This window comes from Spermophilus citellus (assembly GCF_964194105.1).
Source record: "Spermophilus citellus genome assembly, chromosome: 3".
Taxonomy (NCBI): Eukaryota; Metazoa; Chordata; class Mammalia; order Rodentia; family Sciuridae; genus Spermophilus; species Spermophilus citellus.
In genome coordinates, this window is record NC_138184.1 from 86,910,055 (window position 1) to 86,923,849 (window position 13,795).

At 39.8% G+C, this 13,795-nt stretch overlaps 1 protein-coding gene across 6 annotated transcripts in view; it reads left to right on the forward strand.

Annotated features, from left to right (window-relative positions):
• Nucleotides 1-1,748: 1,748 nt before the first annotated feature.
• NAA25 (N-alpha-acetyltransferase 25, NatB auxiliary subunit) overlaps nt 1,749-13,795 on the forward strand; it is a 75,340-nt gene continuing 63,293 nt past the window's right edge. For 5 of the 6 annotated variants that reach the window (XM_081283396.1, XM_081283399.1, XM_081283400.1 and 2 more), the window contains exons 1-2: nt 1,768-1,853; nt 13,024-13,109. In XM_081283396.1, the coding sequence (XP_081139522.1) occupies nt 1,796-1,853; nt 13,024-13,109 (144 nt within the window). In that variant the 5' untranslated portion in view covers nt 1,768-1,795. Of the gene's footprint in view, nt 1,854-2,631; nt 2,805-13,023; nt 13,110-13,795 lie in introns of all 6 variants that reach the window. The other variant, XM_081283397.1, reaches the window with a different exon arrangement.

Consider the following 13,795-nt stretch of genomic DNA (forward strand, 5'->3'; position numbering starts at 1 on the left):
GAAGTTCACCAGATTGGACAGAGGGGGAATGGGGAAGGGAGGGAGGATGGGAAAGGAAAAGACAGTAGAATGAATTGGTCATAACTTTCCTATGTTCATATATGAATACACAATAGTGTAACTCCATATCATGTACAACCACAAGAAAAGGAAGCTATACTCCATGTATGTGTGATATGTCAAAATACAGTCTACTGTCATGTATAGCTAAAAAGAATAAATAAAATACTTGGGGGAAAAAATAAAGCTACAGGGTTTTTTAGGTTTTTTCTTTGATTACAATTGCACACCAGCATGCTTAAGTAACTCAATATCCGTTGATTCCATTGATCTATGTTTTGTTCCCCCTCAGTATATGTGCATTTAAGGTTTCGTCTGTTTGTTTTTGGTTTGTGTTGTTCTGGGATAGAATCCAGGGTCTCATGATTGCTAAGCAAGAGCTCTATCTCTGAGCTCCAACCTCAGCCCCAATTACTTATTTATATTGGGGATTGAACCTAGGGGCACTGAGCTACATTCCTAGTCATTTTTTAATTTTTGAGACAGGGTCTCAATAAATTGCTAAATTTGTGATCCTCCTGCCTCAGCCTACCAAGTTGCTGGGATTACAGGTGTGCACCACTGTGCCAGACCAGCCCTAAAATTTTAATTGCAATTGAAAGCTAGCTTTTCTGTTGGATTCTGAAGACTCTTGAATTAGATCACTTAATCAGTATTTCTCAAAAAAATGATCTCTGGGGTAATTGAATTAGAACCTCTGGGGATATAACTCTAGGAAACTCATGTTTCTGATGTCACCTAAAGCTGGAATATCATTCTGGGGGGCAGTTAAAGGGCCAGAAAAGAGAAGACATAACATCAGTAGAATGAATTGATCCTGGCTCATTAAGGCTGATAACTGTGCTGGGTCTATGATAAGGCAGGGAGGGGGTGGACTGTCGCAGAAAGACGTTGGTTTGATTCACAGTGAAGAGGACTGACCTGGTGGTAGCTCACGACCTCATGGAGCTTTGCACACCAACCAGGCTCCCTCCACTTCCGGTTAACGCTTTGTTGGCTATCATTTTCTCAGCTGTGCTTTCCCTGTCCATGCACCAACAACCCTTGCTTCATTTTTTTCACAGCAGCACCTTATCATCCTCTAATATAGCATTTTACTTATTGTCTTCCCACTACAAATACAGTTCCATGAACACTGAAAGACCATGTCAAAAGATACTCAATAATCTATAAATTGTATAATAATAATTCTACCTTTATGAATATTAAATGAACTTAAAGAGCTTGCAACAGTGTCTAGGCAAATGCTAATTACTATTCATCTAGGATCCTTCCGGGGAGAGAGTTAGAAAGTTCTTGAAGAATTTTTGGTAGATTTTTACTGTTGATCAGTCGTCTTTCCCGCACTTTTCTCCTCTCCTCGTGGGTCGCTGTTCGCGGCTCCTCAACAACCAAAACCAAGTCTGATTCTTCAGAGGGTTAACAGGACAAACAGGAGCAGACCAGCCCTAACTTTGGGAGCTTTCTTCCCTTCCTCTCTTCACTCCCCAAAGCCAGCTCTTCTCGCCACATTATTCTACCAACGAAACAAAACAGGGAGGACAGCGCCTAGGAAAGAAGCGGGTGTGTGTGTGTGGGGGGGGGGGGGGGTAAATGCTTCTTTCTCCGCGCAGGCGCGTTCCGTCGCAGGACCTCGACTATCGCGATAGAGGAGCGAGATCGACGCGGGCCCTTTAACAGCCCCTTCCCGGCGGCCTGCCCCGCGCGTGCGCCCTGCGGTTCTGCGCTTGTCATCATGGCGACGCGGGGCCATGTGCAGGACCCTAACGACAGGCGCCTCCGGCCTATTTACGGTGAGTGCCTGGGGCCAGCCTGGGCGCCAAACCAGCAAGCCGAGGGCGCCCGAGGGTGGGGGGAAGACTCAGGAGGGACGCGGAGAGACCGCGCGGGGCGGACGGGCGCGCGGGCCACTAGGCCGCAGCCGCGGGCCTCGCGTAGTCGCCGGCCTAGCCTTCCTGAGCCCTACGATAGAAGCGGCGTGCTCCGGGTAGCGGCTGGTCAGCAGAGCGGGTCTGACAGGCAGGCCCGGTAGGAAGAATCCTGCGTAGAGAACAGAGTTGCTCTCCGGCTGCGTTATTACGGTCTCTCGGAGAGAGACCCGAAAGTCTCCTTGCAAGTGGAAACCGGCTCCAGCATGAGGGTGGTAGAGCCCCCCCCACCCCCACCGGGGATAATACCCCTCCAGTTTGTTTGTTTATTTAATTTAAGGGAATTGGACGTACGGGGTTGTTGGACTAGGTGGGTTTCAGTGCACGTGGACAAAAACTGAGGGCCAGAGAAGGGCAGGGACTGAGGCAAGGTCACCCAGATCCAGGCCCAGGCCCAATATCCCAGACTCCCAGTCCAGAGCTATTTGGTAGAGAAACAGCTGCTCTGGGCACACGTGGGAGGCGGGGGAAGGGGGTCTTGGGGCCTAAAATAGCAACGAAGAGACAGCAGTGGTTGGTGTCAGAGGGGCCCGCCGGGCTGCTGGCGTGCTTTTCCTTTCTGTATCTGCCTGTGGTTTTCTCTGTATCTTGCCTTCCGCGTTTTATGTGATTCTGACTTCACAACGCTTACCTCAACCCTCAGGCTCTAAGGTAGACGTCGATGTCCTCTTACTACCCTGATATTGGAAAATCAAAGAATTGAGAAACAGTATCTGAGATGTTCTCTCATTGGACAGTTGTTCCTTTTGCATTTCCTTTCCTCTTAGATGTTGTATGGTCCTGGTCTATCTCAGTTAATGGTGAGGAAGCTTCAAGGTCAGTGGTTTTTGCGAAAGTAGTCTTCCTGGTTATAGTGGGATTTTTTTATCAAATAGAAGCTTCTCTGCATGGCTTAGGTCATTTAGGTTTCTGTTTTGTTTTTTTGGGGGGCAGTTAACTATGTTTCTGGCACAATTGGTTCTGCTTTTATTGCATAATTTGTAAAATCCCATCTCATCTGATTCTATCAACAACTACGCTGTGAGATGGGTAATATAGCTAAAGTGTATACACCACTAATAATATCGGTCATTGTCCTTGGTCTTTATGTGATATATCTCATTTAATCTTAGCACATTCTCTTTAAAAAAATTGTTTTTTAAAAAACAGATGAGAAAACTGAAGCTTTCTTGATGTTGTGTAATTTGATATAGTCTCTCAGCTAGTATTTCTTGGAGCTAGGATTTGAACGCCAGAAATTCCCTCATTCTGAATTGAAGACAGATTTGCCTAAGGTCACACAGGTGGGGAAAGGCTGGGATGCATCTCTGATTTACATTTCCCCATTACAGCATATTCACACATGCTCTTACTCTTGTGGAATATATTTTAGAGGGCAGAGCTGATACATACAGGGTGGGGTCATGATTTGACTCATTACATCTTTATGAAACAGCTGCCTGCCACTGTGTGTGCGCGATGGCGCCATGGATTGAACCCATGGGACCTTTGCTATTGAGCCACATCTGCAGCCCTTTTGTTTTTAATTTTGAGACAGGGTCTTGTTAAGTTGCTTAGGGCCTTGCTTAGTTGCAGAGGCTGGCTTTGAAGTTGTGATCCTCTTGCTTCAGCCTCCTCAGCTGCTGGGAATACAGGCATGTGCCACTACACCTGACCCCCCCTTTTTTTTTAAACTATAAAAACGTAATACTTGGTCTGGGGCTGTAGCTCAGTGGTAGACCTCTTGTCTAGCACATGTGAGGCAGGAGGATTCCAAAGTTTGTGTCCGTCTACAATTAAAAAAAAAACAATACTTTTCACAATAATTGGATTTTTAAAATTGTTCTTGAGGACAAAGAGAAGGACTTTGATCCCTTATTTATTTGGAATTAATAACGTTTTTGAACTGTCCCATAAAACAAAACAAACAGACAAAAAAACCCCCCCACCAATTCATGTTGTTAAACACCAGGATATGCTAACCAGAAGTGACATGTCATATTCTCAAAACTGAAGTCAGAATTATATAGCTTTGTTATAGCTGAATGGAAAGAGGACTAGAAGAGACTTTCTTTAGGAATTCTAGGGTGATTGATACAAATTGGCAGGTATAGGAAAAGAGAGAGTACAGCCTATCTTTTTTTTTTAAATATATATTTTTAGTTGTCAATAGACCTTTATTGTATTTATTTATATTCAGTGCTGAAAATCAAACCCAGAGTCTCACACATGCTAGGCAAGCACCACAACCCCAGTCCCTGTCCTTGTCTACAGCATTTTTACTTTTGAATTCCAGACTTTTTATTAAATACATTAATACTCCTAAACAACTATTAATCCTTGAATTCACACATTGTAGAGGCTAGCCTTGAACTCATATCCTTCTTCAGTCTCTGGAGTTGCTGGAATTGCAGGTGTGCCCCATCACATCAGGCAGGACATGTTTTAAGTTCTCGGTGGACACAACATCTTTTTTAAAATATTTATTTATTTATTTTAAGTTTTCGGCGGACACAATATCTTTGTTTGTATGTGGTGCTGAGGATTCAACCCGGCGAGTGCGCTACCGCTTGAGCCACATCCCCAGCCCCCTGGACACAAAATCTTTATTTTTATGAGGTGCTGAGGATCGAACCCAGTGCTCTGCGCATGCCAGGCGAGCGCGCTACCACTTGAGCTATATCCCCAGCCCAGGTTTTTTCTTTTTAATAGTCTTGTTCATTTTTATATTTCTTCCTTTCTTCCTTCACCATATTTACCAGGGACCTGGTATATGTTAGGCACAAGATGTGTAGGGAATGAATACCAATTAGTACAGAAATGGTTTTTGCTTTTAAGGATAGTCTCAATAAAATTTTTTAAATGACAGTATACAAAACCACTGCATTTGTGCTAAAGGCTTTGACATTTGTGCTGTCATAGCTTGCCATGACAGCATACACCATGGGCTTCTGGGCTGTTGGGGGCAGGTCAAGGAAAAGTTCCTGTAGGGCTAGGGATATGGCTCAGTTGTTAGAGTGCTTGCCTCGCATGTACAAGGTCCTGGATTCAATCCCCAGCACCACCAAAAAAAAAAGAAGAAGAAGAAGAAGAAAAAAATGTCCCTGTGGAAGTCTTGTTTTACTTTGGATCTGAAAAAAGATCAAGGATTAGAAGAAATGGATGGGGCAGCCATGATGAAGACCCTGAGAAAGGGAATTTGATCCGCTTGAGGACCAAAACAGAGGCTTATACAATTGGAATGTAGAGATGTATAAGAGGAAGTGACTTAGAGCAGCAAAGGTAGGCAGGAACTCAGCTTTGTAAGCCGTTTTAAGTATGTTGAAATGTGTACAATTTGTGTTTGTGGTAAAAACTAAGCTCCTATTCTCCAACATTTAGGATTATTTGTTTATTTTCATGATGCTGAGGATTGAACCCAGGACCTCATGCATGCCAGGCAAGCACTCTACCAGTTCACATCCCAGCCCAACATTTAGGATTTTTAAGTAAAAGATGTTGTAATTTAAAGATGGAGCTATCTTGTGTTTATGTTTTGCTAAGTTGATGCATTTGCCTTAGTAATCTCTGTAGTTTTTGTAGGATGCCAGAATAATGTAGATTATTTCAGGTGCTATGGTTCATGGCAGCCACCTGAACATGCAGTTTAAAACCTTTCCAGCTGTGCATAGTGGTGCATGGCTATAATCCAGCTACTCTGGAGACTGAGGCAGGAGGATTCCAAAGTTTGAGACCAACCTGGGCAATTTATCAAGACTCTGCCAAAATAAGAGGACTGAAGATGTAGCTCAGTTCTGGCATGGGGTTGGGACTTTCCTTTTTAATTTGCAAGACAATTAATACCTTTCCTATTCTCAATATCTATAAGTGTTTAGAGAAATAAACCCAGGGCTTCTCCTGTAGGGCAAGTAGGCCTGCATGCTTCAGAGGAGCTTCTGTTAGGAAATGTTACCCCCATGAGTGCAGATTGTACAATCATTCAGCAAACTCTGATAATCTGTTGCCAATGATTTAATTTGAAGTTTCCCAAATTTCTATCATTCCTTTAGCTCAATATGAAGATTTAAAATAATTTTTTTTCTTAGTTGTCAATGGACCTTTATTGTATTCATTTATATGTGGTGCTAAGAATTGAATCCAGTGCCTCACAGATGCTAGGCAAGCATTCTACAACTGTGCTATAACCCCAGCCCTCATTATGAAGATTTTTAGCTATATTATAGTAAAATTTTTAAAATATTTTTTTCTAGTTGTAAATGGACACAATACTTTATTTTACTTATTATTATTTTTTAATGTACTGAGGTTCGAACCCAGTGCTTTACACATGCTAGGCAAGTGTTCTACCATTGAGCTACAATCCCAGTCCCTTATATATTATTATTTTTTAAATGTTGTTTTAGTTGTAGGTGGACACAATACCTTTATTTATTTATTTATTTTTTAATATGGTGCTGAGGATCAAACCCAGTCCCTCCCACATGCTAGGCAAGCGCTCTACCACTGAGCCACAACCCCTGCCCCTATAGTATTTATTTGTGCTGTAATTAATATTTTTCTCCTAGTTGACTTTTAAACTTAAGTTTGGTTTATAATAATATATATCATTGAGGCTGGGGTTGTGGCTCAGTGGCAGAGCACTGTACCAAAAAAAAAATGTTGTTAAAAGTCTTACCTATATTCTGACAGTGATCAACTTTCTCGCTATGAGTGAGAAAGGACCACCTAAAAATGTTTCATTTGGAGTAATACTTACCCATGCTTTGCAAAACATCCCTTTAACCAATGCCTTTTAATGTTTTTTCTGCCTGATTTGTAGATGGCTAATTTTGGCTGGCTCTTTGTATTAAGGGAACAAACAGCAACCTCATAGCCCCAACCATAATTATTCCTGATCAGATTTTTTAAAGATTTACTAAAAAGACAACTTAGGATGTCATTTTATTAATTTATTAATTAATTTATTTATTTATTATTTTTTGCGGGGGGTACTAGACACTGAATTCAGGGGCACTTGACCACTGAGCTACATCCCCAGCCCTATTTTGTATTTTATTTAGAGACAGGATCTCACTGAGTTTCTTAGCGCCTCACTTTTGCTGAAGCTGACTTTGAACTCATAATTCTCCTGTCTCAGCCTCCCAGGCATGTGCCAACATGCCCAGCTACTTAGGATGTCATTTTTATTGGCTTATTTTCTCCAATGGCTGTATAATTTTTTCTTTTTTTTTGTTTTTACTGAATTAATATTTATTTTTAAGTTGCTTTGGTTTTTAAGAAAAACTGGAGGAAAAGCTCAAAATTTTATATACTATAAGGAAATTTTAAACAGGCATATTGGTATTTTTATTTTTTAACTACAAAATATGTTATCTTCATCTCCACCTAAAATTCTGGGTACTATGAAAAAAATGGTTCTCAGGTGCTCTTAAAACAAACAAAAAACTTTGAACACTTAATATGTAATCATCCACTTGACTCAATGTAACAAAAGGACATATTAACAAGATTTTTAGCATCTAAAGTTAAAGGAATAGACCTTATATTTAATACATGATTCCTTGTAACTTGATATTTCCTGGATCTAAAAATAATTAATATTTATCCCACCATTTGAATGCCTTTGTTGACCTCTAAAGAGGTATTCTTCTTTCTTTTTTAAATTCAACTCTTTCTTTTTGGCATTTATTTATTTATTCATTCATTCTAATCAGTTATACAGGACAGCAGAAAGCTCTTTGATTCGTCGTACACAAATGGAGCAGAATTTTTCACTTCTTTGGTTGTACTCAACATACATGTACCTAGGCTCATGATCACCATCCCAATTCCACCATCTTTCCTATCCTTATACCCCTTGCTCCCCCACTTTGCCCAATCCAAAGTTCCTCACTAAGGGCTATGTAATTTGTGTTAGAGAGTCAGTAATGTAAATTGAAAATAAACTTTCCACAATAAAGTTAGCAACCAATTAGGGCTGGGTTGTAGCTCAGTGATGGAGAGCTTGCCTCACATGTGAGGCACTGGGTTCGATTCTCAGCACCCCATATAAATAAATGAATAAAATAAAGGTCCATTAACAACTAAAACATAATAATTTTTTTTCTCTTCTTCTCCTAAAAAAAGAAATTTGGGGCTGGGGTTGTAGCTCAGCGGTAGAGTGCTCGCATAGCACATGCGAGGCCCTGGGTTCGATCCTCAGCACCATATAACAATAAATAAAAGGATTGTGTCCAACTACAACTAAAAAATAAAAAATTTAAAAAAAATAAAAAGAGGGTTAGCAACCATTAATAATCAGTCACTTAGCCATTGAGGAAAGGAGAGTTTGACACCAGACTGAATGCAGTGAAGATTCTTAGTTAAAATTCTTTTGGGTGCAAGGAACAAAACTGACTGATAACCAGCTCAAGTTAGGGTAGTTCCTAAAAACTTGAGGGAATCAAGAGCAGGGAGGAAGTGTGCCCCTTGTCTTTCTTGATGGAAACTAGAAAGCTGCCATGATCTAAAGCTTATTTCTCAGTTGCTCATCTCTATTTTTCTAGGCCTTGTTCTTCAGACTTGTTTTACTGCTCACTTGGGACATTACTCTGTTGGCTTTGTGGCCATGGAAGCTTTGGCCAGAGGAGGAAATGTTCATTCATTATCATCCCCCAACAAGCTTCTTCAGGACTGCCCTTCCCTCCAGAGGTTTTTTATTTATTAGAGACAGGGTCTCACTGAGTGGGCTAGCACCTAGCTCCTGCTGATCCTGGCTTTGAATTCTAGTTCCTCCTGCCTTGGCCTCCTGAGCCACTGGGATTACAGGCATTGCCTGGTCTCTCAGAGTTTTGATAAAGATAATTGATGTTTTTTATTCCTGTATAAATGCTCTGTGAACAAAAAGTCAAGAGGAAGTCAAGAGGTAGCACTTTCGTTTGTTCCCCATAAACTAATTTGTGTCCTCTAAACCTTCTTCAAAACAGAAATTCTGGAGCTGCCACTAGTATTCTTAGACTAAGCTTTCCTCGTTATAGTTAAAAATTATGAGGAAGAAATCTGACCTAGCCTGGGCAAAAGTTCATCCAGTTATATGGTCTAAATATGGTCATCTAGTTGTACCCTATTAACAAGGACAATGGAAACCACTCTCAGAAAATAGGGCTAGGCACATTGGTACTGTATGTCAGAACCTTGTCAACTACAGAGGGAATGGGAAAATGTCCTTAAAGTCCTGACTTCTGGACTGATTCATTTATGGGTAAGCTCTCAGAGTTGGGTCTTATCAAATATGTCTACACTTTGAGATGTCTAGTTAGTTTTTTGGGGGGGGGTTGTTTTGTACTGTGGATTTAACTCAGGGGTGCTTTACTGCTGAACTACACCCCTAGCCCTTTTCAAATTTTTATTTTGAGACACGGTCTCACTACATTGCTTAGGGTCTCATTAAGTTGTTGAGGCTAGCCTTTTTTTTTTTTTAATCTTTATTTTTCAGTTTTTGTTGGGCACAATATCTTTATTTTATTTTTATGCGGTGCTGAGGATCGAACCCAGTGCCCCGTGTATGCCAGGGGAGCGTGATACCACTTGAGCCACATCCCCAGCCCAAGGCTAGCCTTGAATTTGTGATCCTCTTGCCTCAGCCTCCTGAATTGCTCAGATTACAGGCATGCACCACTGTGCCTAAGATGTCTATTTTTTTTTTTTTTTTGGTACCAAGGATTAAACTCAGGGGCTCTGATCACTGAGCCACATCCCCAGGTTTATTTTGTATTTTATATAGAGACAGGGTCTCACTGAGTTTTTTTTAGTGCCTGGCTTTTGCTGAGACTGGCTTTGAACTCTCAATCCTTCTGCCTCACCCTCTTGAGCCAATGGGATTACAGGCATGCACCACCAGGCCTGGTTTAAGATGTCTACTCAAGATATATTCTGTGAACCTGAATTTTGCAGGACTGAGTCAGAAGTAACTTAGAACTTACTCAGAATAAATCAGCATTAATTGACTAGGAAGAGAAGTTTTCATTTATTGGGTTGGTTTATCTGTCCTCTATTCTATAAGGATAAATAAAGGCCTGTCAGCTGAGCTAAGGATTTAAGAAAATTGGCTTTAGTTATTTCAGTATTCAGGTCAAAATTGTATGCTTTTCAATCAATTCCTATAATTCTTTAATCCCTCTATCTAAATGTTAGATCTTTTTATTTATTTATTTATTTATTTATGGTACTGGGGATTGAACTCAGGTGTACTCGACCACTGAGCCATATCCCCAGCCGTATTTTGTATTTTTAAAAAATATTTTTATTGTTGATGAAATTTTTTATTTTATTCTTTATTTGTATGTGGTGCTAAGAATTGAACCCAGTGCCTTACATATGCTAGGCAAGCGCTCTACCACTGAGCCACAATCTCAGCCCTGTTTTATATTTTATTTAGAGACAGGGTCTCACTCAGTTGCTTAGTGCCTCGCAGTTGCTGAGGCTGGCTTTTTTTTTTTTATATATATAATGATTTTTTTAAAAATTTTTTTATTGGTTGTTCACAACGTTACAAAGCTCTTGACATATCATATTTCATACATTAGATTGAAGTGGGTTATGAACCCCCAATATTACCCCAAATGCAGATTGCAGAATCACGTCGGTTACACATCCACAATTTTACATAATGCCCTATTAGTAATTGTTGTATTCTGCTACCTTTCCTATCCCCTACTATCCCCCCTCCCCTCCCCTCCCATCTTCTCTCTCTACCCCATCTACTGTAATGCATTTCTCTCCTTGTTTATTTTCCCATTCCCCTCACAACCTCTTATATGTAATTTTGTATAGCAATGAGGGTCTCCCTTCATTTCCATGCAATTTCCCTTTTCTCTCCCTTTCCCTCCCATCTCATGTCTCTGTTTAGTGTTACTCTTTTCTTCCTACGCTGAGGCTGGCTTTGAACTCTTGAGTCTCCTGTCTCAGCCTCCCAAACCATTGGGATTACAGGTTTGTGCCACCGCACCCGGCCAAATTTTAGTTCTTTGATCTTCCTCTCTAGATTGAATTCCCTACAGAGTAAGGTATCTCATCTTTTTACCTTGCTTTATTGGTGCTTATCAACATTAACTTCACTCAAGAAAGATTAGAGATGAATTTCGTGTATTCAGTTGGAGTCTGTTGAAAGATTTACTGAGAGTTTATTGGAGGAAAATCTAAACCATATAATAAAATGAGGGGCTGGGTTGTGGCTCAGTGGTAGAGCACTTGCCTAGCATGCGTGAGGCACTGGGTTCCATCCCCAGCACCACATTAAAAAAAAAAAAACTAAAGTAAACTAAATAAACAAAATGATAGTCTGTTTCTGTTATTTGAAACTTTGCACCACCAGGACCATATATTTTGAGTGGTCCAGGCCTGTGCTAACCTGGAACCTGTTAATGAGCAGAGAGGAACCTGAATTGGACTGACCGACGTTGCACTGCTTCCCATTTACCACACTTCTCATTTTTCTTCTCCATAAATGAACCTGAGCTTAGACTTTCTTTTTTAATTAATAGACTTTATTTTTAGAGCAGTTTTAGGTTATAGAAAGTGAGCAGAAAGTGGAGTTTAACAGTTATATGTAGAAGTGTGTATAGAGAGAGAGAGAGAGAGCGCCGGCGCGCGCCTGCATCCAGTAGTAAAGAGGTGCCGCAGTCTGGCTAGGCACAAAATCACGAGCCACTCAAGCAGGAACAAACTTTATTTTTTGAAACTGCCGCCAATGCCCCCGTATGCCCCCGGGAAGAATCCCAATTGATGCACTCGGTGTTCTCCCCTCCCCTGATCCTAAGAGGAAGTTCCTCCTCTGGAAATCCCTCCTACCGCACTTCCCCAACCAATGGGAACTCTCCAGGAGTCCCTTAGCAGGCCAAGGTGGACAGCAGGAGTCCAAAATCCATATGAATGTAAATCTTAACATAATCATATCATCTCAATGGCTAGCTGGTGTCACTTTTCAACCAAAAATGCCATGCATCATATTACTTGGCTGTGGCTCTTAGCAAAGAGGGGGAGGAACAGGGGAGATGTAGGTCAAAGGGGACAAACTTGTAGTTACTATTATGAATCCCTGGAGCTCTAACAAACAGCATGAGGATTGTAGTTAATAATATTGTACTATACAATGAAAATTAGCTGAGCAAATGTTAGGTTGCTCTAACCACCCACAAAAATAGTAACAATATGAGGTGACGGTTATATTAATTTGCTTAATTATAGTAAGCATTTTACTATGTACTGTCCATATTTGTATGTCATGTATGTGTATATCATGTATACCTCAAATACATTCAATAAAAAATTGTTTTTGAATAGGTATAGGTACATATGTAGCTTTGGGAAACCTAGAAGTAAATTGTTCTTCAAAGTGCTAGCTTCTGTTTTAATCAGTTTTGAAAGTGTCATTTTTCCCTACATTCTGTCCTGCTTTGTTCCCTATATTCTAGGCTTATGAAGAAAACCTTTAATTTTCTTCTTCACTTAGTAATTAGCTATGTAACAAAGTAAATACTTAATAAATATACATATTTAATTTTGTTTTAGTTGTAGTTAGACACAATACCTTTATTTTATCTACTTTTATATGGTGTTAAGGATCGAACCCAGTGCCTCACATGTGAGAGGGAAGGTTACATCCCATCCATGTAGTCTTGAATCTTCACTAAGGATTAATATAGCCTGGTTATATTGCTTTTGGAATATAGAGTTGTATATAGAAATGTAAAGTCATTTTCTGGGCCATCCTAGCCATTTAGAATTAAAATCATCTTTTTTTCTTTTGTTTTTGGTGCAGGGCCTTATACTTATTAAATAGACTTTACTATGATGGAATGATACCCTTGGTCCCTCCATGAATCTTTTAAATGTTCTTTTAGGTTTGTGCATGCTAGACAAGTGCATGCTCCATCCCTACTGAGCTGTATCCCAATACCCACCATGATGGTTTTAATGGCAAATTAAGATACTTTCTGAAACAAATGAAAGCAGCCTGTTCATTTTCACATTTATTGTTGAAGAAATATAACAATATATAATTTCTTTTTTTTCACAGATTATCTTGATAATGGTAATAACAAAATGGCAATTCAGCAAGCAGATAAACTGTTGAAGAAGCATAAAGATCTTCATTGTGCTAAGGTAAGTCCCTTTGCCCTTAAGTTACTTAATTTGTGGATTAGGGTTGTAATTCTTTAAATGGAAAGGACATTTCATCTTTTTTGTTTTTGTTTTTGTGGTACCAGGGATTGAACCCAGGGCCTTGTTCATACTAGTCAGGTACTCTACCATTGAGCTAAGTTCCTAGCCCAAAGACATTTGATTTTTTTAGTGACTGTTTGGATTTTTTCAGAGTATTTAATAGTACTTTTCTGATCACTTCACATGCCATTAATAGTACTTAATTGAAAATATTTGTGATATTATTTATCTAATTCAAATACTTTCGTTTTCATTGAGTTCTTCTAAACAATATCATTTATTCTTAGTATGACTGAAATAGGAAGGAATCTTGATTTGCTTATACTTTTAGTAAAGACAAGTTTAATTGAGCAGCATCCAAGGGATACCTTACAATTTCTGCTTTCAAATTTGCCTTCTTTGGTATTTCTGTGTGTGTGTGTGTGTGTGTGTTGCTGGGGATTGAACTCAGGGCCTTGTGTATGCAAGGTAAGCACTCTACCAACTGAGATGTATCCCCAGTCCCTTTGGTATTTATATATATATATATATATATATATATATATATATATATATATATATATATCATATATATGTTGTAGTTGGATACAATACCTTTATTTTTATGTGGCACTGAGGCTCAAACC